At 38.3% G+C, this 27,968-nt stretch overlaps 1 protein-coding gene across 3 annotated transcripts in view; it reads left to right on the forward strand.

Moving 5' to 3' along the window:
- Window positions 1-27,968, forward strand: part of LOC126375886 (uncharacterized) — a 120,600-nt gene that overhangs the window by 88,734 nt on the left and 3,898 nt on the right. For all 3 annotated transcript variants that reach the window (XM_050022969.1, XM_050022967.1, XM_050022966.1), the window contains exon 2: window positions 4,356-5,230. In XM_050022969.1, the coding sequence (XP_049878926.1) occupies window positions 4,360-5,230 (871 nt within the window). In that variant the 5' untranslated portion in view covers window positions 4,356-4,359. The remainder of the gene's footprint in view (window positions 1-4,355; window positions 5,231-27,968) is intronic.

Below are 27,968 nucleotides of genomic sequence, written 5' to 3' on the forward strand. Positions count from 1 at the left end.
GGTGATTGGTGTGTGTTATAGGTGAACAGTGAGTCGGGTAGCGGAGCGATTTTGTGAAAGTAACGAAATTAGAAACGGTTTTTGTCGTGACTTTGGTGATTTGGCTCAGATGGTGTTTTACTGTTTGGAGAAAATAAACTTGAGATTGATTGCTATTCATTCGGTAAAATCGAATAAATAAAACTACTTTATCTTAGGTTGCGTAGCGCAGATGGGTGCAAATATCGAATCAAAAGGGCGCAGAGGACTATGGATTGTAACGATTGTACGAAAAAAATATTAGGCGTTGTTATTACTTTGGTTTGATAGGCAGTATTTTTTAATAATTTTCAAGTACCTATGATTGTGAGTATATAGTCGCTAGCCACGTCAGAGGCCTATGGCGATTCAATAGTAACCCTGACACCAGGGTTGATGAATCGGTCATTGATCTCACAATCCACACGAGAGAAGAATGAATTTCAGCGAAGCAATTGCTTAGCAGTGAGATCTTATCCACTAGATAAAATAAGCATGTTGTAATTTATCTTCGACCTACGCAACAACTCTTTGGTAAGTTTATATTCCCGTCAAAATATACTCACCGCTTATCACTTAAACCACCTGTAATCAAGCAAATTCATTACGCATCTTCACTAGGAAGCATTTTCAAGTTTTTGTTTCTTTTGTCGCACGCTCGCGACAAATATCTATTGTTTTAACGACATTTTTTATGTCGTTCGTCATTAACGCTTTCTCTTCTCGGAGATTTTATAATTGATGGGAATCACCCCGGTACAATTCGGTGACGTTACAATGGGGTATTCATTAATTAGTGTGTTGTTTCACGATGTTTCGAGTCTTTCGTCTATGTTGATTAGGATCTGTGTATATTTTTGTTTGAGAATTGCCTTCTTGAGTTGTTAGCAGATTGTAAAAGAATAAAATTTAATGTAATGTCAGTCTGAGGACAGAGTGAGAGCAGGATGGCCGAGTGTATGAATGGTAGGCCGAATGAAACGTAACGCAAAGGTGTGTGAAAGAAAGAGCGAGGAATGAGCGAGAGAGAGGAGAGGATTGCGGAATGACAGGATAATGGCGGACGGTTTTTTGAAAAAGGGAAAACATAAAAAATTATAATACGTTTTTAAAGGTAACCAAATATAATCGTTTCCTTCATGCCCATCCCACAATTTTTGTAGTCTATCGATCAATGTTTTAGGCTCAATTATTTTTCCTGCACTTTCGTCCCTTATAGACAGAGTTACGAGTACGTAACGTTAGTCGCTATATATATTTCTCTGTGACAAATGTTGTCTAGTTTATCCCCATTAAATCTTTACACCACGCATGTATTCTTGCAGGGGAGAAGTATATAAAAAGTAATAAATATAGGTACATCCACTCCTGGCTAGCTATGATTAAGTCCCATGTAATAGGGGGCAAACCCATTGGCAATAACCACAAAGGCATAAGCGCAAATTTTAGAAACCACGTTATATTAGAATTTGAACACATAAAATCGAATTCAGTGGTTTAGAGCCCTAGCCGGGATTCGAACCAGAGACACTACGATGTAAGTCGTGCGTTCTACTAACAGGGTCATCCCTGCCCTGTTCTACCAATAGCCTTGTTTTAAGTTTACGTGGTTATTATCATAATTAAAACACATAATAACAGGGTTCTTACCGCGTTTAAATCAGAGATATGAGACCCCCGATATTTCGACACTGTTGCAAGTGCCATGATCACGGGATGACCGGATCGGGATCATGATCGGGAGTCTCATATCCCTGATTTAAACTTGGTAAGAACCCGTTATTATGTGTTTTAATTACTATATTGATCGGTCAGTCACGTAATATTACTCTCTGATTTAAATCTTTAGATAAACTTACCAATCTTTTTCTAATCCAATTATAATCCTGTAGGCGCGCGGATTATGTCGAGGCCTTCGACCAATAGCCGTCTTACGTCCATCTACGTATATAGCATTCATATCGTTTATTGGTAGAAACGCTCAATATAATTCGCGCAGCGCGCGGCGCGGTTGTCACGCAGACCCGGCTGTTGTGATTTAGGAATTTCCACTCCTTGTGTTCTTTTGCAGCCTTTGACATGCATATGTTTATGTATATGTGTGTCGAAGACTTTACCTAAATAAACTTTTTTTATTATTATTACATGCCGAGAGTTTTTATTTTAGGTCAACCGAGCGTCGCCAGGTCTATTCTCAACTTAAAACTTATCTGATACGTACATTTTGAAATGAAATGTTACTTCCACTTACTTGTTCTCACAGTAAATCAATATTCGTACGCGGAACACATTACGTCAGAGAGAAAGGAGATCGTAAACATTATCGACAGCCGTACACTGGCCATTAATTAATTTGATATGCGATAGTGACAAATGACGTGTTTAACTGTCTAACCGTCTAGTCGAAATAAAAACAAAATTAGAGAATTACTGTACAGTCATGAGCAATATAATGTACCCGCTTTAGGACTCTGTCGCACTGACATATTTGACATTTAGTGAGACTTACAGTTCAATTTGTCAAAAAAGTTAATGTGACATTGTACCAAAGTGTATACATTATTAATGCTCGTGACTGTACAGTGGTCAGTGACAGTGGTAAACTTTATTACATGGGCCTTAGCGAATGATTATGACATGAGTGATAAAAATTGGCCTTCGTGGTCCAGTGGTTGAGCGTTGGGCTCACAATCTGGAGGTCCCGAGTTCGAATCCCGGTGGGGACACATCACAAAAATCACTTCAGCTTTTTGTCTTCCCGGGAATGTCTTTAAATCCGACAGTGGGCTTGTGTTTTTTCTAACAGTAAATTTTTATGGGCGATAGGCTGATATCTTGTCACCATCATAAGGTTCATCATATTTTAAGACTCCGTATCAACATGACTGCAAGTTTTCTTTGGTTACTCGTAGCTGCCCACCCCATTAGGGATAACGGCCGTGAGTTTAAATATGTATGTAGTTTTTAAAGCCCCAAGTACAAATGCATATCCTGTCATCATCACTAATATAAGAGCCACGCTCTTGTCGGTGTAGCATTCTCCATTCTTGTCTATCAAAAGCCAATTCCTTCACTTCCTTATCAGACACGACGTTTGCCTTCTCCTTAATCTGTTCCATGTAAGCTCTTCTTGGTCTTCCCCTTCCTCTTTTTTCTTGTAGCTTCCTTTCTATGATGTATTTAATAAATTCGTCGTATCTTATTAAGTGCCCAATCATCTCCTATGCGACATCCAAAATACGAAATTACTATAAAAGAGAAAGCGAGTAAAAGTGAAAGTGAAATATATTTTTATTGCACTAAACTTAACTAGTAGTTTAACTTTAGATGTATTACGTCGACCCGCAGATTACGGGCCCAATCGATTTGTAATCGATAGAAGTCGATGTGTGAAGTAGATAAAAAATAATGGTGTTTGATCTGCCCGTGGGAGTGCGTCGATTGACGAACGGACAGTCATGAGCAATATAATATACCCACTTTAGGACTCTGTCGCACTAACATATTTGACATTTAGTGAGACTTACAGTTCAATTTGTCAAAAAAGTTAATGTGACATGGTACCAAAGTGTAATATATATATTAATGCTCGTGACCGGACACTTGGTGTGTTGGTGTGTAGTCTAGTGTATAATTTAATTTATCGCCTTTAAACATAACAGCTAAATACACATTAGAAAAAATATAAAGTTAAAAAAAAAAATGTTTTTACAGTGGAACTTCAAACACGTATTTTAAACGTGACGCGAATTATTAAGTTATATTGTTGATTTTGATCATATATTATGATGATATTATTCGATATTGATTTATTACTAAAATGTTGTTACTTCGATAAACATAATTAAGAACTACTTACAACATTATTATTAAATTATTGAGTTGTTACATGAGCCATACTAGGAGCCTTTGGCGGTTCAATAATAACCCTGTCACTTAGGGTTGATGAGGTTGGTCATCTGCGCCACAATCCGCAAGATAGGAGGATGAGCTTAAGAATGAAATTAGTAAATAATTTATTATAAAAGAACATCTCACACAATAACAATACAAAAACATCAGAACCAAAACTTACACATGTTACTAGGTTATCTCCAATATAATTTTATAGAACCTACCTTTGTGCGTGATAAGTATTGTAGATATATCTCTTACCTTATACCTATACAATTAAGTGACGGTTGACCGAGAATTAAAAACTCTCGGATCACGAGGAATGGAAATTTGTTATTCCAGCCTTACATCACAACAGGGGATAAGATAATAGGATTAGAAGAAGAAGAGACACAATTATGTGAGATAAAACGCCTTACTTATGTATATTTACATTGTTACAGAACGATGACGGTGAAGAAGGCCACCCGCTGCGGCGGGTACGCAGCAGTGGTGGCTCGACAGAAGCTGCACAGCAACCAACAGCTGGACATCCTCACCATCAAGCCGCAACACACCAACTACAACATCACCGTCGGCTTCAACGAGAAAGACCAACTTCAACTCACACACAAAGACGACAACGACAAACTCAACAACCCCAACAAACAAGAGAACATCGCCATTGATGACATCACAAATTGCGTCAACATTGAAAACTACCCGAACTGCGAAAACACTCTAGTCTTCTACGTAACCAAAAATTTGAACAAAGAAGCGATAGCGCTGAAATTCGAAAACGAACAGGATTTCAAGCGAATATACTTCACGTACAAATACTTCAAAATGAGGAACCGACTGACAAATAACAGTAACAATTACACAGACAACGTGTTTGCCAAGAAGAACTACAGTTTGAAGAGTAGGAAAAGCAGTATCGATGATTTCATCAGTATTTATGATAAGAAAGACTACTTAGATGATGGACTTTCACTAGTTCATCAGAAGACTCGTTATGACCAGCCGATGAGTTTGATTGGTATACGGAATGACATGGGTGATGGTGAGATCGATAGTATAATATACACGGATATAGACATCCCTTCGAAGCCGGATAGGAAAAGGTTGTTTCATAAAAAACCTAAAGCGCCTCCGCCTCCCGTTGTTAAGGATACGAAGGTCCTAAAAGGAGAATTCGTGAGGGTCAACGTGGAACGAGCGCCGGATATAATTCCCAAGGATAGTAAGATAAATAAAGTCCCGGATATATTGATGTTCAGAGACTCCAAACCTAAGAGGACAAGCCCAACAAGCAATCTTTGGTCGGCGAGCAATAAAGGTAAGATGCTTACTTGAAAAAATATTTAGATAGATAGATAATACGTTTATTTGGGACAACAGTACAAGTAGGTTACAAACAATCAGTAAAACACACCTACAGTTTGAAACATAACAATAACAAACCACTTAGAAGTCAGAAAGAGTAATCTAGTTAAGTACCGCTGTCCCAAAATAGGCCCTAGTTCAGCATTTGCTGCGGAAACGCGGAACGAGTCGCAGCGCTGTTATTCTGCCAGTATTTAATTTATTCCAATAACAATTTTACATTTATTGTGTCGGATTTTTTTTAAAAGCCGTCGAGCACGCTTGCATGCGTCTTTGATAAGAGTGAAGGAAGCGAAGGTGATATACGAGTACCAGGATCGTGTAAGTGGAATCCTGTGGTCTCCCAACGTGAAGAGGCGTTGTCTTATGTATGTGTAAAATCGGAAAATGCTTGGGTGGGAAATTGAATCTTGATAAGCCAAGACGACTTGGACGCTTGCCAGAGGGACTGACCGGAGTACGCATAGGACCGCAAAAATTGGAAAGAGGAAGGGGAGGCCTTTGCCCAGCAGTGGGATCTTGCAGGCTAGATTACATTAGATGTTAAACTAAGGAAGGCACAGTGGCGGATTTACCAGTAGGCTGAGTAGGCTGAAGCCTAGGGCGGCAGATTTTAGGGGGCGGCAAATTTGGCCTAAAATTTTTTTTTGTCTTACAGAAATAAAAAAGACATTATTATATAAGTAAGTACATAAAGAAACAAGTGACAAGAATTTTTATATTTTAGTATAATGGACAGTGTACTGAACATTCTTACGTCTGTACGGGCTTCAACCGAACATATTTTGCTAACATTACGCCCTGCTTTTGGTAGCGCTGTGCACTCGATTATTATTAGTGTGAAACGCAGCGGCGGCGTAGCGTAGTGGAGGCGGCAGGGGCGGCCCGCCCCGGGCGGGTTTTTAGGGGGCGGCAAAATTTCACAATTTATAATCTAAGTATATAAAATTCTTCTTCTATCGTGTGGGTTGTGAGGTGGATTACCACCCTCATCAACCAAAAAAAAAAACCCGTATATAAAAATGAAACCCGTTTTCCGTTGTCACGACATAACATAGAAACGGCTTGACCGATTTGGCAATTTTTTTTGTAGTTTTCTAATAATCTGTACAAGGTTCTTACGGAAAAAATATTAAGAAAAAATCTCAGAAGGATTGAAAAATATACATTTAATTTTTCATATTTTAAAAAACGCGCGTAACGAATATAGACATCATTAAATTTAAAACAAAAAATCTGTGGTCATTTGTAAATTGAAATATCTAAATAAAAGGGCGGCAAAATTGTCTTCCGCCCCGGACGGCCGACACCCACGCTACGCCGCTGGTGAAACGGTCACTCAACGTAAACGATACGTACTAGCCACGAGCGCAAATAAAGAAATAAACCTACTTAAACGAATCTTTGAGTTAACGATCAAATCCTACAACTACAACTGAAGGTGGAGCGCTGAAGCCGAAACCCAGCATTGGCCCTTATAACGTTTGGTCCTTCGAGCTACTATAGTGGAATGTTGTGTTAATGACTGTGATAGCGAATCGGTGCTTTTGGCCTGCCGCAAGCGGGTCTCACCAACTGCATTGAGAAAGCGCACATATCACTGTGTAACTAGCACGTTCTTCTTCCAGCGAAGCTTTAACAATTGACGCCACGATGGCAACTAACATAGATCAACTCCTTGAGAAACAGAAGGTGAACTACGATAACATCAAGCAAATCACCTCCAACTACGCCAAGGATACTGTTCAACGGAAGATTTTCAGTTATCTAGAAAAACGTCTAGAGGCTTTGGAGGCTCACTGGGCTGAGTTTAGCATGAATCACGGGAAACTTGCACCACTCGTGACGCCTGACATGGACTACGTCATTCAAGTAAACGGTAGCTTTATACGACAAAACACGACAGAAGATGTTCAAGGAAAAACTATCTATATCTCTCATGTCACCACGCCCTACAACTGATGTCCAAATGAAAGATAACTAAACGGCAAGTTCATCTAAAGACAAGAATAAACTTAAGTGCTTTTGAAAAATCGGCTTCTAAAATTAACGTCGAGACACTAATCGCCAGAAAACAACGCCTAAAATTGATATACCCGAGTTTAACGGAAACTATAACAAGTGGGTGTCTTTTTGCGATTTTTATATGCTAACGAAGTCGTAAAAAGTGCAGCTACTGAAATCTAAACTGAGAGGTGAACCAGAAAAGCTCGTACAGCATTTGAATATCAGCGCCGACAATTACGACTCGTGTTGGGACATCTTTCGTAACCGGTATGAGAATGGACGACTCTTATGGTCATCATACATAAACACGGTTCTCAGTTTACCTGACATCCAAGCTGCATCGGCAATCAACTTATGCACGACACTGTGAACGAGTGTATAAACGGCCTTAACACAGAAGTTTTGCGTCGTGCTGGTCTATCCGGGATAGAAGCGCTCATCATAAAGCATCGACTGAGATGGTGCGGTTACGTCTTGCGAATGGATGACAGCAGACTACCGAAAGCAGTTTTCTATTCCGAGCTCTCTAGCGGAAAGCGAAAACATGGTGGGCAATATCTGCGTTACAAAGACGTGCTTAAGCGCAATCTCGTGGCATGTGAGATACCAACAGTTAGTTGGGTGGATTGTGTTTGTCTTAGACCGGAATGACGCCGCGCCGTTCACAAGAGCGTCAATTTATTTGAAAAGAAGCGTTTACAAGATCTCGACGCAAAGCACCAAATGTGGAAGACTCGATCAAAACCCACACACTCAATTCGTCAGGCCAGCTTTATTGTGTGCCGTATGACCGGATCTTCAAGTCGAAGTTCGGTTTCGCCAGCCACATCAGAGCCCACCACAACATCGATCCAGGATAGATATTCAGGAGTCACCGTCGCCGGATACGGTTTGGATGACATGAATTATGATAATTAGTACTTACATGCTGCTGTTTTAGCTCAACAGTATACACTTCACTAAATCGACTGCTGTAAAAAAATCTAGAAACTGACATAACTTACTTCACAATCATATTAATAACGGGAAAAAGCCGATGTAATGAGGACGATAGAATACAAATCCGAAAGTTGCAATTTTATTAACAGAATAAAAGTACTAATTAATTTGATTGTGAACTAAACTAGCGTATTGAATTTTAGAGGTCAGTAGGGGCGGCAAAAATTGAATAGCCTACTGGCGGCAAATTTGTAAATCCGCCACTGGGAAGGCATGACTTATAGCATAGAATTAAGAATACTGTATTACTTCCAGTGCGAAGTTGAGAACTCATCATTTTATTAAATACATGCGTAATTACAATTAGCGAGTAGGTACTTTACGCTGGCAATTTGAACATTACGGCGTCTGAGTTGCAATTTAATTTGCATAATGCGACCGAAACCACAAAATTATGAACAGACGTAAAGATAATTAAGGATGTATAAAGTCGCGGAAGGTTATTAAAATTAATAAGGTCTCAAACAGAGGCCGGACTTTCTATTCGTCGAGTTATTTTGAGATGTCTTCCGTCTAGAGTAGACACTTTGTTGTGCGTTTGTATTGTATACATTATGTTACTGCAAAAGCCTGAAATTCCTACAAAATCCTAGAGAATCTAATCTTTATATAGAATGGATTACAATAAAATGTATTCCCAAATAATTTGAATAGAACAAAATTAACGCACCTAGGACGTAATGTCTCATCGAACCTTTCGTTAATCATTTTCACCATTACCTGAAACGGAATAGAAGAAAGAGGTTGGAAGGGCCAAGTGACAGTATGAGCAAATAGTTCATACTTCAACTTTGCAATTCACTCGTCGACAAACTTTACGACACACAGAGCGCTCGCCTGCAGGGCAAAAAATCAAATATTGACTATTATGGAAACTTACAAACCTTAGTATGATCGGCTCTTTATCAAAAAAAATACTTTTGTATTCAGTATCTTACGAAAAGTAATGATAAAATTGCAGCCTAGCATATAAAATATTATACATTGCCGGTAAAGTGGCTATGGAATTTGAGAAGCAGTAGAGCTATCGTAGTTACCTGCTTGCAGGAGTAGTAGTAAAAGAGAGTGGGGTCAAACCGGCTACAGTGATTCTCATACAAAATGCGCGTTAGAGCCTTTCCAACCTCCAGTGAATGGATTTTGCGATCACCGGAATCTATGCGAACGGCGTCACGGGCGGGAAGACATTTTGTAGGTATTTTTTTTCAAAAAGTATTCGGTTGGTATTCCCCATATTACAAAGGACTTAAACTTAGCTAGCGAAGAGTGGGTGTATATTATAAGGTACCTATAAAATACACCTCCGTCTACGCCTTTTGGGATATAGGCGTGATGTTATGTTAATTCATAAAATAATAAGGAACCCCAAAACCGTAAAGAAAAGCCTTAATTCATAATTCATTTATTATATGTATTCATTGTATATATGTATATTGTTGTGTGTATACGTATTTATACTATTCATTTACTTTTTATTTTATTTTTAAATAATTTATTTATTTTGCATTTATTAATTTTTTTTTTTATATATTAGATTTTCATCGCAATGACGAGAACGTGAAATGACTTTGTCAGTGTGAATGACCGGCAGTTGCGCAAGCGACCTTGACTCGGATACACTGTCAAAATCGATTAGTGCGCAAACCAAACAGAAGATGTTGCCAAGATGTTGCTGAGACTATTTTTGGCCACTTTTTTAACGGCTTCCGTGGCCCAGTGGTTGAGCGTAGGACTCACGATCCGGAGGCCCCGAGTTCGAATCCCGGTGGGGTCATACCACAAAAATCACTTTGTGATCCATAGTTTCGTTAGGACATTACAGGCTGATCACCTGATTGTCCGAAAGTAAGATGATCCGAGCTTCGGAAGGCACATTATGCCGTTGCCCGGTTATTATTTTCTGATGTAAGTGAATAATCGTTACATGAGCCATGTCAGGGGCCTTTGGCGGCTGAATAGCTCTGACACTAGGGTTGATGAGACTGGTATTCTACCGCACAACCCACACGATAAGAAGAAGACTGAACCCTAAAAAGACAGAATCGAATGTGACAATTGTTTTAACCTAGACATTGTATTACTATTCAGCTCACTACAACGTGGCACGCGTGACGATGTCTTTGACGACCGTCATGACATTCAGATCAGAATTCTTTTGAATTATGAATACTTACTTACCGTCGTTTCATACACGCACGCCGGTTGAGAGTAGATCGTACGAAACCTTTTCTAATGACCCCTAATCAATCAATTCAATAATAATCCCCACTTTGGTCAATGTACGTTTTTCTAGGTCTTCCTCTGCTAGCCCTACCAATAACTTAAACCTGCCGGGTCTGCATGACAACCGCGCCGCGCGCGGCTAGAATTATATCGAGCGCTTGGACCAATAAACGATACGAATGCTATCTACGTAGATGGACGTCAAATATAATTCGCGCCGCTCCCGGCGCGGTTGTCATGCAGACCCGGCAGTTCAGATAAACTTCATCATCACCAGCCCATTAACGTCCCCACTGCTGGGGCACGGGCCTTCCCTATGGATGGATAGGGAGATCGGGCCTTAAACCATCACGCGGGCCCAGTGCGGATTGATGGTTATTAACGACTGCTAATGCAGCCGGGACCAACGGCTTAACGTGCCTTCCGAAGCACGGAGGAGCTCGAGATAAACTTGTTAAATAAATTATAATCTCCTTCTAAATCCTTCTAAAAAGTTATTTCATTCGTCTAATTGGGCCGTGTACTAGGTTCAAGATAAATATAAAATTCTGATTACTAGACAAAGACACATCTAAAAGTAACGAAAAACATATTTTTTTTCTATTTAACTTATTTCTTACGATTTTTTATCAAGAAATCCATAACAATAAGTGCAACATTTTGGCAGGTTTTTCTATGATCTGATCTGATGATGTGCTTTTTCATACAAATTCTACTTCAACTTTATGGTTTATGGCAACCGGTCCTCGTATAGTAGACAACCATTACTGCCAGAGTCAAATAGAAAAGACACTTGTCCATAGAGAATGTCTGGAAAACGTATCCAAACATACAAATTCCATAGTAATTTTGTGTTTTGACGTTTAGTAATTATCCCGATACCAACCCCGCCAGCGTGGTCGACGACTTCCCTCAATCAGCGCTTATCACTATCGACCTACTAGGGTCGATTAACTCTTTCAAATATTTTTTCTCTCAGACGACGCGCGACGCCCTGAGCCGAGATTCGCGCCCAACTGGGCACCTTCAGGCCTGTTGTATTAAATGTTGTACCGAGAGCCTTCAGCGCTCCCCATTTGTCCGGCCAAGTAGTTAATGCCATCTGCGGCAAATCTACAATAAGTCACGTCAAAAAAAATGTTGGAAAATATTGTAGAGTGAGTGTTATAACAGCTATTTCTTTATCACGTTTCATTTTATTAATCAATCACGAGTTGAAAAAAAAACACTTGTTGCGATTCGCAAACAATGCGTTGCAGCGCTTCGCGGAACGAAACCGATTGGCGCTTCGACAGGGTTGTCAAATGGTCGAAAGTTTGTGAATTTTCTACAACTTTATCTCTAGACTCAGACGTATCAAAAAATGTTGGTTCCTAAATGCCAAAGCCAGAGGGGCCTTTGACGGCTCAGTAATAAGCCTGACACCAGGGTTGATGAGGTTGGTATTCCACCTCACAACCCACACCATAAGAAGAGTTACTAAATATAAATATAATATAGTATTTTCGAAATAGACTTTTTTTACAAAGTTTATGGCACAGCTGCGAAGTAAACCCAAGCAAGCCGCTCCTAAAAGGTGGATAAGGCTATACTGATTGATTTTCTACCATGCTTATAGTCACGTTATGAGCCTATCAATCAAGCTATAAGTAAGTCTATAATAACGAAGGAACATTTGCGGCAGTGTTGCCATAAATATTATGACAAATCTTAACAATACGTCGTATGCAAACTACTTCATGGCCTCGATTCCTGCAGACACCTCCTAATTTTACTTTAAGTTATACCTGTCATTTTCTTATCCGCCGAAAAGGAAAGGGACGGATGATTGACAGCTCTTAATTTTAGGAAGAATGATTAAATGAATGAATAACCCGGGCGAATCAAAAGGTATCTCGCTGGTATGCAAACCGTTTGATGTGTGCTGTCAACATAATTCTGTCGGGTTATTGTCCAAAATTTTTAGGTTGTTTTAGATGTGTGCTTAAAATTGACCCGTCCCTTTCCTTTTATACGGATGACAGATATTAACATAGAATAAAATTAGATGGTGTTTACAGGAATTAGCACCAATATGGATAATGTAATTACTAAAAACTGACAACCCTAACGGCGATCACGGCGCCTGTGCCTGCTGTGTCGACCTGGACATTGCGACACTCACGACCAGGAAGCCTCGCGAAACTTCGAGAAAATTGTGGGAAATACTCGAAATAATAATTGGCCCAGTTAAATAGGTAACAACAGTGAAATAGTTCTTATTTTACGATGTTATTCGTTGGGAATAGCGAGATCATCTTACCTGAGGTCCGACAGGACTTTATAAGAATTTAAACAAAAGCATCATAACAACATAACGTAAGCTCACGACTGTATCCCAATTGGGGTAGTCAGAGGTACATCCATCGCAAGATGAACTAACTACTCACATCTCACCGGGCTTTCTGTTAGACCAACGTGGTAGGTGGTGAACAATATCGCCGTGTATACTGCTCGAGCCAATACGGTGTTAGTGAAACACTACCAATTAAGACATCTAAAACATATTCATATTATTTATTTTTGCTTATTTCAATCAGCCTCCGTGGTCTAGTGGTTAGAGCGTTGGGCTCACGATCTGGAGGTCCGGGTTCGATTCCAGATGGGGACATTGTCGAAATCACTTTGTGAGACTGTCCTTTATTTGGTAAGGACTTTTCAGGCTTGAATCACCTGATTGTCCGAAAAAGTAAGATGATTCCGTGCTTCGGAGGGCACGTTAAGCTGTTGGCTCGGATATTAGCCGTAAAAACACCTCCACCGACCCGCAGTGGAGCAGCGTGGTGGAGTAAGCTCCATACCCCCTCCGGTTGATTGAGGGGAGGCCTGTGCCCAGCAGGGCGACGTGTATAGGCTGTTTATGTTATGTTATGTATTTCAATCAAAACTAATGCCCTCCGTGGTCTAGTGGTTGGGCGTTAGGCTCACGACCCGGGGGTCCCGGGTTTGAATCCCGGTGGGGAAATATCACAAAAATTACTTTGTGATCCCTAGTTTGGTTAGGACATTAGATCACCTGATTGTCCGAAAGTAAGATGGCACGTTAAGCCGTTGGTCCCGGTTACTCATTACTGATCTAAGTAAGTAGTCGTTACATGAGTCATGTCAGGGGCCTTTGGCGGCTCAATAGTAACCCTGACACCAGGGTTGATGAGTTGGTAATCCACCTCACAACCCACACGAGAGAAAAAGAAGAATCAAAACTAATCAGCTTTCTATTAAGATATGAAAAACTAGCAACGAAGTAGGTAATTCAACTGTAAAATATGGAAACCTCGTAAAACTTACCGTGCATGAGTTTGTCACGAAACGAAACAACGATATTACGCGTGAAGAATCCACTTTGTTATGAAACTAGACGGAAAATAACCGTGAATACGTTGAACTTGAAATGTCGCTTGGAATTCAATTTCAGATGACTGTGGAACTAATTAACGCCGATAACAAAGGCTGTAAAGATTGGTTGAAAATTTAGAAAATGTACAATGTTTTATTTTGTTTCTCCAGGAGTAAAATACTAAAGTAATCAATTTTACAATGAGGGACTTTCCATGCTAGTTTCCCCAAAAAAAAAGATGGGCCGGTGTACCTTTAACGTGATAATTACTTATTTTCTCATTGCTTGGGTACGTTCTTATTCACAAATAATATATTAATGTTATGGGTGAATATCAAAATTTCAAGTTTGGTGGTGAAATTTCATAATTTTTTTTCGTGAAAAATTGGGTTCCGACATGAAAAAGAATCCAAAAGGATCCTTTCATGTCGGAACCCATTTTTTTACGAAAAAATAATATTATTATTTTTTTGAAAAATTGGATTGAAAAATTGGGTTCCGACATGAAAGGATCCTTTTGGATTCTTTTTCATGTCGGAACCCAATTTTTCACGAAAGAATATATGAAAGTTCGCCACCAAACTTTGCACATTTTGATATTCACCCTTATAATGGCAGAGGCAGATGTAAAAACAATTCTTGCTTGATATTTAGATCAAATATTATATTGCATCACTTCAGAATAAAATGGGTGGATGACGGGTCCACATTTATACCCAAAACAAAGATAAAAGATGCGTATCGACGGGGAAGAAGCAAATACTCCTATCTTACACAGACCTAACTTTACAGGAGGAGGAAAAAACTGAATAACTTTTTTGTTAATAATTATAGCGCGACGACATGATCTTCAGTCAACTTTATACAGCGCCATCTACATGTTTTTGGTCTAATTATAATGTTAATTTATAATATATGGGGTATTAGTGACACCGTAACAAATACTAAGGAGGATTCACCTCAAGTGGATTTTTCCAAGATTAATTAAATTAGCTTTTATTGATTGATTTTTTTATTGACTTTTATTTTTTTATTTCAATCATTGCCAACTAAAAGTTCTTTTTCTCCCTATTTTCCATTCTACTTTCTTAATTTAATAGTTGCGAAATATTTCTCAACAAATCTGCATCTCAGGGAAACGAAAACAAAATCTTTATAACCTATAAATAAATACAAAGAAATAACAAGACATCTAATCTTGTCCAACAAGTGTCACGTAAATGGCCGCCCTATATACGTGCATTGCACTTTATTTTAATTGCTAAATCACTTGTAGAGTCGCGAAGACGATTATCGATTACCTGACTAAACAGATGTTAGCACGATGTTAGTTACATCGTAACGAATACCTACTGAAGGGGATGATTTTCCGTCGCAAAATTCATGTACCTACTTACTTTTTGTGTTTTTTTTTTAATTATTTACAATTCTATACTTCTGTGATTTGAAAATTATACTTGATATTAACTCAAAATCATCCCTCAAAGTTTTCGTTACGATGTCACTAACACCATGTATGAAATGATTAACTTACTGCCTTCAACAAAAGAATCGTGAATCGAAAGATTACATGCAGCCCCTTTTGATAGGAAGTTCTAAGATGTTACATTCATCAATCGTTTCATACACGCACGCCGGTTCAGTGTATACGTAGATCATATTAAACCTTTTCTAAGGACATCCCCACCGATAAACCTGGTTTTTTTAATATTTTTTTCTACTCCTCTACTTTAATCTGGCATTTAAATAACCAAAAAGTCTAATATAAGTACATACATAATTAAACTCTTTGAAAAAGTGTACGCTCTATGGCCTATAAAAGCATTGTTTACAAAGTGTAACTGTACTATAATGTCGCCAAAAAAGCATTGTTGTTGTTTTTTTTTTTTGACCTGGAAACTGGCACCTTTACTTTGTTTGGTGCCATAGATATACTATAAAAAAAAGTATACATTTGCCGCCATTTTCCCGCGCGTTGGAAAATAAATTGGACAAAATACCGATCTACATATCAACACTGCAGTAAAACCTACCAATGTACCCAATATTACCATATCACACAATACCATTCAAAATTTACATCTTCATTTTTATAAATAAAATTTTTCTTTGTATAATTTTTGTTTCATTTAAAATTACGTCGTCGTAGAAAAAGTATTGTATGCAACGTTGTATAACTAGGTCAAAAAATGCTCGTGGCGTCTCTTATTGCGATGTTCGCCAAGGCTCACATCGCAACTCACGCCACTCGCATTTTTTGACCCTTCTTATACAACTGTTGCATAAAATACTATTTTAATTCTTCTTCTTTTGGTTAGGACATTACAGGCTGATCACCTGATTGTCCGAAAGTAACGTTAAGGCACGTTAAGCCGTTGATCCCGGTTACTACTTACTGATGTAAGTAAGTATTTATTTTTTAATTACTATCGATAAACTTAATAATATCAGTGGTACAACTCTAGCCATTAGAAAAGGGCCGCGTAAATGAATAAACTATTGGTTTGTTTGACCGAACACGGATGTTTACATGACATTTCCTCGTATAAACTCTCTTTGCAATGTGAAGTTGAGGCTTTTAGTGAGAACGAGCAAGCGACTGCATGTGCAAATATAATTGTCTTTTACATATTGACGAATTATTCAAAAAACCACGTATTTAAATGCCTCTGTGCAAGATTGCACATCTTTTTATAGAATTTTACCTCTTTTATATAGTTTTTTATTCTTTTATTGTCTTTGATTTTGATAATGACTTGGCTTCTTTTGTTCTTCTTGTAAAAATATATTATATTTCTGTTTGCACGAGAACCGTTTTTATTATTGGTAGTTTGCCAATAGCCTCATAGAAAAATGTCATTTTGATAAGATTTTCTTCAACACAACAATTACATTTACCTCCGTGGTCCCGTGGTTGGGCGTTGGGCTCACGATCCGGAGGTCCTGGGTTCCATTTCCGGTGGGGAGAAAAAAATACTTTGTAGTCTCTAGTTTGGTAAGGACATTACAGGCTGATCACTTGATTGTCCGAAAGTAAGATGGACCGTCGGAAGGCACGTTAAGCCGTTGGTCCCTAAGGATTGATGAGGTTGGTAATTCACCTCACAACCCACACATTGTAGCGCGGAATGGTGCTTTACAAAAAAAGTGAAATAAAATAAAAAATATTAAAAATTAGGAAAAATAAACATAAAATCTCAATAATTCAATTTTGTTACTTTACTCAACTAACCATTTCAAAACTTGGCAAATTGTAGCTTTTAAAGTAATAGGCAATTTAAGGACAACATAAATACGTAGTAGCTTCCTTAAGTAAGAGTTAAGTGTTGGATTATCATTTTCAACCATAATGGCGGGTGTTTATTTGACTGTTCGGTTGAAGTACTTACGTATTACTAGTAGTAACGGCCACCGTGGTCCAGTGGTGGAGTGTTAGGCTCCCGAGGTCCCGGGTTCGAACCCCGGTGGGGACACATCACGAAAATCGCTTTGTGATCCCTAGTTTGGTTAGGACATTACAGGCTGATCACCTGATTGTCCAAAAAGTAAGATGATCCGTGCTTCGGAAGGGACGTTAAGCCGTTGGTCCCGGTTACTACTTACTGATGTAAGTAAGTCGTTACATGAGCCATGTCAGGGGCTTTGGCGGCTCAATAGTAACCCTGACACCAGGGTTGATGAGGTTGGTATTTCACCTCACAACCCACACGATAGAAGACTAGCAGTGATGTGTCGTTCAGGAAATGTTCCCACTTTGGGAATAATGATCTCAAGCCCTATTCTTAATTGATTACTTATGGTCAAAGAGAATTTATTTCTTATTTCCAACATATGAAATGTCATTTACATAAGAAACGAAGTACTTACATTTGTATACACATAAGTACACACTTCGCCTAATAGTTAAACTTAAACATAAGCATTTCCTTCACGCACTTCTACACACACACAGACTGGTCCGCAAAACCAAGCAGCAAGCACCACACTTTCAAAATTACTTTGTCAACAAAACTTTACAACTTTGTTTCTTGCATATAACACAAATTGCACTATACTTACATATCTGGAAGCCATCTTGTTTAGAAGTCCATAATATTCTCTACTACATCACAAAGTTGACGACACCACTTACAAATATACCACAAATATAGCAGTGACATCCTAGCATAGCCTTGCGAAATACAGTGGGCGACACAGAGTAATGAAAATGCAGAGTCGATAAAAATAAATGGTTTTATCGTCAAGAGTGTGGCAAATTGAGGAAAGAGTAAGAAGTGAACATTCTTATTTAATATATTGTTATATGCTTTTGGTTTGTATAGGTATCTAGATTACTGTAGTTTACCAAATTATTTGCTTTTTATCTTTTTTTTGAGGTTTTTTCCGGTGAAGGAAATTATCGTGAGGAAACCCACATTCCCGAGAAATGCATTTTCGGAGGTATGTGACCTAACCTGTATTGGGCTGTTTTTTCTTTGAAAGTGTTTTTTTTTGGAAGGTCAGACAGGCAGTCGCTTCTGTAAAATACCTGACCTGTCAAAATTTCAGGTTAGGTAAGCGGACCCTGTGAAAAACGGGATAATGCTAGGGAGATGATGATCTTTTTTTTAAGGTCTGTCCAGTAATAATGTTTTTATGGAAATTTGTGACATGCATACACATACACTAACTCTCGTAATCCATAGGGAAATAGGCCAAAAATAGGTACCAAGACACGCTTATTGTGGCTGTAATGTTGTCTTTCTTGTGTATGTTTTAGAATATTTGATTTGATTTGATTTGCAGACTCAGTGTGGTAATCTAAAAGATCAAATCCACCTAAGGACTTCGTATCAATATAGTGGCTGCATTTGTCTCGTGGCTCTGCCAATTACGGGTTACGGGTTCAAAAAAAGAACATTATTTTCACAAGCGATTTCTCTGTCGTATATAACTAACCTGTGCACAAACTCACAGCTCGTCACGTACGGCCTAAAAAGCGCAAGCGTTTGGCGAAATTAAGTAATCATATGTTGGCAGAAGCTCTTAAAATGTTTGACGACTTGAAAAGGTCATCTCAAAGTGGACTTGGCGCATAATATACTTGTAAATTAACCAGGATCTACTTGATTATGCATAGAGTTAGAGGCAGTTAGAACTAGATAGTTTCAAGTGAATTTTGTGGTGCTATTGTTGTTGAAAGTGAAAATGTTTCGTAATATTGTACGGACTGGGGGGTTAAAATAGCCCCATCGAAGCAATTCATCTTAGAAAGCAATATTGCTATTTGACATTTGTTTACATTGCGCACTTACTTTTATATGCGCTAATGTCAAATTGCAATATTGCTTTCTTAGATGAATTGCTTCGATTTGGCTATTTTAAGCCCGCTGGTCAACTTAACATAATATAAATAGCCTATATTCGCACTCCCGTCCCTCTGCTGGCACAGGCTTCCCCTCAATCCACCGAAAAGAGTATGAAGCATACTCCACCACGCTGCTTCAGTGCGGGTTGTTGTATTAGGTGGTTTGGACTAGTAACCTGGGATCAACGGCTTAACGTACCTTCTGAAGCAGGGAATCATTTTACTTTTTCGGACAATCAGATGATTCAGCCTGCAACGTCCTAGCCAAAAGTTAGTTTCACATTATGATTATGACAATGTCCCCGTCGAGAATCGAACCCGAACTCGATCTGGTATAAATCCGCTGCTCCACTGCGGGTTGGTGGAGATGCCTTTACGGCTAATAAGAAAGGATCAACGGCTTAACTAGATATACAAGTAGTTTTAGTCGGATGCGACGTTCGTTATGTAAAAATTGACGATTTAAAGATTTTCTTTTTAATTTGAATTTTGAAGAATAGAATCTTTGTTATAAAAACAATTATAAAAATCATTAAAACATTTATAAAACTATAATAAACATACATGCCGACAATATAACAGGCATCATCACTAATTTATACGTATTATATACTTATCGGTGTAGAATTTTCCACGCTACTTTATAAAGGAAAAATAGAGCAGTGGTTTCCCTCTTGCCTTCCGCCCCGCAGTACCCTATCTGACCCGAGTGGGATGGCACCTAGAGTAGTCTATTTCAAAGCCATACCAGGACTCCTGTCCTGCTGCCATGTCAGGTTCCAGGTTACAGTCCCTGTGACTTGCCCCTTCCGTCCTGCATTATAACAGGTATTATGCAGGTACTTAATTTATACTAAAATATTGTAATTCTCGTATTACGTGAACGTATTTTTAATCGAAGTATAACGTAATATCAGCAGCAGTATCGTATGTAAGCAATAGTAGTCGACCGTGAAGGGCAGGTCGCGGGTTCGATTCCCGCGCAGGTCGTTTTACACTGCTTCCTGTAATGCTATCATTCTGTGCCATTGAGTTTTAGTATCATATTTACATTTAAGTACAAATGAAAAAGAAACAAAAAATGCAAAATGTTTATGTTTTGCAAGGTCTCTTGCTGACGTAAACCCAATCTATTATCTTCATTTAGTCTATGGTTATTTTTTGGTACTTACAAGGCGCATAAATTCGTGATAGCCTTGTTCTTAGAACGCGTGACTTACACAGTAGTGTCACAGGTACGAATCCCTGCTACTAGCCCAAATGCCTCCATCAACCTGCACTAGGGCAGCGTGGTGGAGTATGCTCCAGATTCCCTCCATTGAGAGGAGACCTGTGCCAAGCAGTGGGACATAGGTATACAGTGTGTAAGTGACATCGTAACGAAAACTTTGAGGGGTGATTCACACCATGATAAGTTGATATCAAGTGGAATTTTCCGTCGCAAAAGTATGGAACTGAAAATAATTAAAAAGAAACACTAAAATGTGTATGAATTTTCCGACAAGCGAAATTTTCCATCGCAAAAGTATAAAATTGAAAATAATTTTAAAAAATCCAAAAAAATAATTTTGTGACGGAAAATTCCGCTTGTTATTAACTCAGAAACATGGTCTGAATCATCCCCCTTAGTATTCTTTACGATGTCACTAACACCCTGTAGAGTATATCATGTTATGTATTTCAGTGATTCTTGAAGTAATAATAATCATTACGATTACCAACAAGGGGTCGTAAGAATCAGTATTGCATTATACTATTCTATTCATCTATAAATAAGTAACAATTGCGTTTATCACGACAGGATTTATGTAATCTGTTTCTTGCAATTATTAGGTTTTTATCACTCTATTATTATTGGTTGTACGTGATTCTTCTTTAGCTGTTGTGTTGAAATTGTTTTCTTTATTATTATTTTTTACATAACATAACATAAACAGCCTATATACGTCCCAGTGCTGGGCACAGGCCTCCCCTCAATCAACCGGAGGGGGTATGGAGCGTACTCCACTACGCTGCTCCAATGCGGGTTGGTGGAGGTGTTTTTACGGCTAATAGCCGGGACCAACGGCTTAACTTGCCCTCCGAAGCACGGAATCATCTTACTTTTTCGGACAATCAGGTGATTCAAGCCTGAAAAGTCCTTACCAAACAAAGGACAGTCTCACAAAGTGATTTCGACAATGTCCCCATCAGGAATCCGGACCTCCAGATCGTGAGTCTAACGCTCTAACCACTAGACCACGGAAGTTGTCGGATTATTATTTTTTATGAGAAAATATTTGTTTACGCCATAGACAGAATTACATCGTTTTCTTCTTCTATCGTGTGGGTTGTGAGGTGGATTACCAACCGATTGAGCCGCTAAAGGCCCCTGACATGACTTATGTAACGACTAAGTACTTACATTAGTACGTAGTAACCGGGACCAACGGCTTAACGTGCCTTCCGTAGCACAGATCGTCTTACTTTCGGGCAATCAGGTGATCAGCCTGTAAAGTTCTAACGCAACTAGGGATCACAAAGTGATTTTTGTGATATGTCCCCACCGGGATTCGAACCCGGGACCTCCGGACCGTGAGCACAACGCTCAACTGGACCACGAAGGCCGTCGTCGTAATTACATTGTTGAATAATATTAGAAAAGGAAAATAAAAGAATTCATATAATTCTCTGAGAATGCTCTGAGCCGATGTTAACGCCCAACTGGGTAAGTACGTCATATGAATGATCTATGATCCAATCATTCTCATTAATATCGAAGCTTGAGACGGATTTCGAAACTATGATTTGAAAGAAGTAAGAAAACTTTCAAATGTTTTCTAACGTAAATATTTAGGTATATCAAGCAGGATAATTACCTCGTGATTATTTCGTTTGTCTCAGAGTTAGAATCCGAAATGAAGTTATCCGATAGAGAACCTTCTCTTTTATGTGACTTATTGTAGGTTTACCGCAAATGACATTAACTACTTGGCTAAATGGGGAGCGCTGAGGACTCTTCTTACCCGGTACAAAATTTAAGACAACAGACTTGAGGGTGCCCAGTTGGGCGTGAACCTCGGCACTGGGCGTCGTCTGAGAGGAAAGTTTGAAAGAATTAATCGATCCCAGTGGGTCGATAGCGATAAGCAGATAGAGAACCAAAGTTACCGACATAGCTCTGAAAGTAAACAAACTGAAGAGCCAGTGGGCTACATTTGTCATAGAAGCGGCCACCGCTGGTGCAAGCGTGTTGACTAGATTTGATGTAGATACCAAATAGTACCAAAAAGGTATTGAACTTTGATAGTCTCCAAACATAAAATATCGCACTTGGTCCAGGGGTTCTGACGCTAACGTGTGGGTCGACCCTGGCAAGATGACGGGTCGACTTGGAGAAGGTGGCTGGAAGCGGATACGTAAGGCTGAGAATAGGGCTTTCTGGCGCGCCTTGGCAGAGGCCTATGTCCAGCAGTGAACTGCAATGGGCTGATGGTGATTCCGTGTGAATCCGAAAGCCATTGAATAGATAATTACGGAGCCGCGAAGCTCTAAACTGCTGTACAACGTATGGCTCGTCTGTACGATGACAACACCTTGAATGATAATTGAATGCAATATAATCTGCACCAAAATCTCCGAACAAATTACGACAGTGCGCCTAAGACGCAAGCATGTGGTTTCTGACGCAAGCCCCGCAACTGCGTACGCGCATGTTTTCTAAATCGCGTATGCAGTTCGACGCAATAAGAGGCAGTGTACATACCAGGGTCGGTTGCCTACTTACTTGCATCTTTAAGGAGTAATTCAATAAAAAAGAAAAGAGACAAATATTGAGAGTAATTGAGGATAGAAAAGGCAACATGATTGGACACTTAATAAAGACACGACCAACTTATAAAAAACGTCATAGAATGGAAGCTGCAAGGAAAGAGACGAAGGGGAAGACCAAGAAAAGCTTACATGGAACAGATTAAAGAGAATGCGAACGTCGTGTCTTATAAGAAAGTCTATAAATTGGCTTTGATAGACAAGAATGGAGAATGGTGCACCGACAAGAGTGTGGCTTTTAAATTAGTGATGATGAAGATTTAAGCGAAGGAAAGTATTCTTAAAATTATCCATTTTCAGTAAAACCCTTATTATCTTCATAACTTAATGCGTGTTTTGGACTGGTGTACATTACGTCTGCGCTTGCAATCAGTTTTACTAGCGCCGCCGCCGTTGCGTCCGCGCATATAAACTCGTCAACTCGACGCGCCCTATGACAGCTCATTCGTGCATCGCTGTGGACACCGCGCAGCTGCGCAACACTCATTAGCTAATAATAGTCTGAAGTTTATATTTTATGAAAGTATATAGCAAACTGCTTAATAGAATAGAAGGCTATTGACCTCACAGCCCATACGAGATGAAAATATGAAGTAACAGATAATAAAACACCAGACATTTGTTGTTGAGCCCGACGGAAAATAACCAATTTTACGTGAAATCTCTCGTATACATACTTAACCTGACGCCTGTATAGTTCCTAAAACGACAAGTAATTAGCAGACAACTTGTAGCAACTTTGGATATTATGTACGGTCACAAGTACTAATATGTATACACTTTGATACCATGTCACATTAACTTTTTTGAGAAATTAAACCGTAAGTCTCGTTAAATGTCAAATATGATAGTGCGACAGGGTTCTAAAGTGGGTACATGATATTACTCATGACTGTATCTACTAACATAGATATTACGCTGGTCCCTTTTACTACTTACTAGTGTAAGTACGTAGTTGTTACATGAGTCATGTCAGGGGCCTTTGGCGGCTCAATACTCCTGGGTATCTGTCTACTCAGACTATATCCACCCACTGCTGGGTATTGGTCTCCGCTTTCGCCATCCTTTCCGGCCCCGTGGCAGTCTCATCCATTGCTTTTCGGCGTACCTCACAATGTCATCCGACCACCGGGCTGGAGGTCTGCCTCGATATCGCGATAGAAGAAAATGGATTCTATTAAGCCACACATATTATGACATTGAATCAAATCGTCACCCATAAAAGTGTTCCAAAAATCAATTTTCTTTTTAATATGACCGAAATATTTATTAGCGCCACACAAGATGTTTCTTGATATAAAATACTAACCCTACAAAAGAAAAAATCATCAAAATCGGACCTGTTCCTGGCAAGTTAGAAATGAAACCCTTCATTGACTCCACTAATATTAAAAATGACAAAGTCCCTCTGTCAGTTTCTACGACATGCTCAGAAATATAAGCAGCTGAATGCGAAATCATTCATCTACTAATCTGTCTGTGTAGTAAGTTGCTTACATAATGACTCATAGCCAATATTTTTTGTGATGTGACCTATTCACTTGCCTGACAAATGGGGGCGCTGAGGGCTCTCAACCGGTCATAGCCAATCGTTATGTCAATGCAGTTCCTTTTTTCCCTGTAAATCTATGAGTAACAATGCCATGTTTAGATGAACTTAAAAAACTTGTAGAGGAGTGATTAAGAAAACTTAATAAGACAATGTTTCGCCACTTTACTTGACTTACTCTTAGCTTACGTCACTCTATTGTCATGGGGTTTTACCGTGTACTTCAATAAATACAACCCGAAGGTCTAATACAAGGAAAATATAATCTGTTGTCTCATATCTTTCCTTTAAAAAGATATAAAAAAGAGAAAAGGTACATTATAATCTTGCTTGGAATTTTAAAGGCTATAGTAAATTTGCTAGGTAAGCGTGTCCCACATACGCATGTCAAATACAAACCTATAGTAAAAAAAGTTAAGTACATCTTGCCATGTGTTCTACACACTTCCACTGAAGAAAGGTAATCCGCCTACCGACATCCGTCATCATTGTTCGACAGCGAATAATACTTATAATATATAATATTAAACATCGATAACTTTTTATCGAAGTTGCGGTCAAATTTGACACAGTTCAAAGGCCAGACGAGTTTAAAACAGGTTGAGAAACAACACCCAATTAACTTGACACAAGATTTGCATTAGCACAAGGTCATAGCAAAAATAACAAAGCGGTCATAGCACGCTCCCCTGGGGTACGCCTCAATGGAAAGCTTTTACGAAATCAAAAGATGGTATTAAAACCTGTAATAGATTTTGGGAGCTCTTCACCTTGCTATTTCGCCGTCGATTGAACTTATATTTGCATTTTGCAATTTAAAAACCTTTTGTTTGATGCAGATGATAGTGTCCAATACTTTTCTATTATCAAAATTGGAGGTTTCAAATATTATATAGTCAACATTTTCGGTTCCAAAAAATAATTAAATGCTGGTTTAATTTATTTTTATATGAAGATGGTTGCGAAACTTGTTATCTTAGTTAGCTCATTAAAATTTTCTTCTTATGCACGTATAACTGATAGTAAAAAGTTACTTTTCTCATAGATACGTACATATTTTTAGATAATAAATATAATTATACAGATATTGCCTAATCATACTTTCACTTACATCTTTCGCAGTTTCCTTATTATAAGCACACATCTTAATGCAGACAAGAGATTGTGTCTATTACAGAAATTTTATCTTATAGAGATTAAAATCAAATAAAATATACTGTAAAGAACTTCTTTAAAGAGGATACTTAAAATATAAAAGTGATAACTCAGCCTTTAGCTAAGGTTAATCAGTTTTTGGAATACTCAATGTAAAATTAAAATCTATGATTTTAATACGTAGGTAGAACAGGTAACATTTAGCAGGTAACAGTACCTTGATATAACAACTTACGATCTGTTAGTAGCGTCTAATCTTCAAATCTCATCTGGCCTTCATTAAATCAACTTTAAAGAAGGTCCTGACATTTTCCTACATTTGCGAACATCCTTGCTTGTTCACTAGGTCATCAACATACAGACATACATCAAATGTACTCGTTAGTATGCTGTCATAGCGGAAGACAGTACGAGAGAGGAATAATAAATTACAGTATTTACCTAATAGGTGTATTACCATGTAGTGTTACGCGTGTATTTTTTTGTAATCCTTCCTTAAAAGTCAATGTCAATACCATGTTGTAAATATATAATGATACAATAAAAATTAAAATATGTTTGTTCAAATAAACAACTGCTACAATTGTGTTTAAGATTGGTTGTGATTAGGATACAGAAAACCATGATTCTCTAACCCCTAAACTAGGAAGAACCTGTATCTTAGGGATTAGTGAGTTAGGCGTTTCTTATATGTATAGAACTCAACACGTTACTAATAGTATTCACTCGTTATAGAGCAGTCTTATTCTTCTCTGGGTTGTGAGGTCAATGACCGACCTCATACATACACACATAAACTCACGCCCGTAATCCCAAATGGGGTGGGCAGAGCCACAAGTAATCAAAGACAACTTGCAGCCACTGTTGATACGAAGTCCTAAGATGGATATGATGAACCTTATGGTGATAAGGGATCAGCCTATCGCCCATAACATTAGTCCATCATGTTAGAGGACGCAACCGACCTCATCAATTATTATTCTGATTACCTTACCGGTTTCAACTGAAAACCAGCGTCATAGTCTAGGCTATGGCATTATGCTGAGTTGGAACCGTTTCGGCATACATTCATAATTGTATTATTTTATGTTAATATTTTAAAACAATAAGTAAGTCGAATAAATATTTTTTCTTTCTTTCTTTCTTTCAATCCTGGTGTCAGTGTTACTATTGAGCCGCTAAAGGCCTCCTCCATGGCTTATGTAACGAAAACATACCTACTTAAGTAAATAGTAAGCGGGACCGCCTGCTTAACCGATTATCTGAAAGTAAGGTAATCCGTGATGCTGAGGGCAGCTGCAGCATGGATCACCTTACTTTCAGACAATTGGATGATCAGCCTATGGTCTGACCAATCTGAGGTATTATTGGTGCTAATAGTCCTGGAATAAAAAAGTTAAACGGGTCGTTCTTCTTTTTTATCGACAATGATCTGTCCTTCGTTCTGCTTCTGATAAGTTATGTTTTAGAATTTTGTTTCATGTTTCCATTGTCCAAAAATATAGTTATCTTATTATACTCAAAATACAAGCAAACTACTAATCGGTTCCTCAATTAGTCCTTAAAGAAGCTTGATTGTTTTTCACAAAATTCTGTGACAGAGTGGTAAATTAAAATTCTGTCTCCGATGAAAAGGACCACTCTGTCACAATATTTTTTGGAATGTGTCTACAAAGAAAAGTATGTTACCAAGATAAAGAGAACCTCTAAATGGTCCTCTACAGACACATCTTTATATGATGTTTTAAAATATTTAATGCCGTTATAATTTTAAAGATGTTAAATCCGATAAATTGAGAAAATGTCTTTTTATTGTCGATAAAAAAGAAGAACGACCCAAACAACATTTCTGAGAGTATTACGTATTCTCACTATCAAAATTGCTGCATTTACTAAAAATAATGACGTATATTATGGATTCGTACAGTCTTTAAATTTAACTGTTGTTTTATAGCCAAATGACGTAACTGAATACATGTAACATGGAAATCTGTTATGACCTGTTTGTGTTTTGAACAAATAATTGTCCATTTATATAAATTCTTTTATTTTGACACAATTCAGTTCGTTTTAAATGTCAAAAATTGCTTTATTGGTTCAACACTCTTCATCTATTGACCTAGTTTTGTCATCTAACGATCTATACTCAAATATATTCACATAACATAATGACGTAAGTCTATATGCTATGTTGAAATTGAATATACGACACTCCTAGTTCTGCT

Source organism: Pectinophora gossypiella, chromosome 20 (assembly GCF_024362695.1).
Source record: "Pectinophora gossypiella chromosome 20, ilPecGoss1.1, whole genome shotgun sequence".
In the NCBI taxonomy this organism is placed as follows: domain Eukaryota; kingdom Metazoa; phylum Arthropoda; class Insecta; order Lepidoptera; family Gelechiidae; genus Pectinophora; species Pectinophora gossypiella.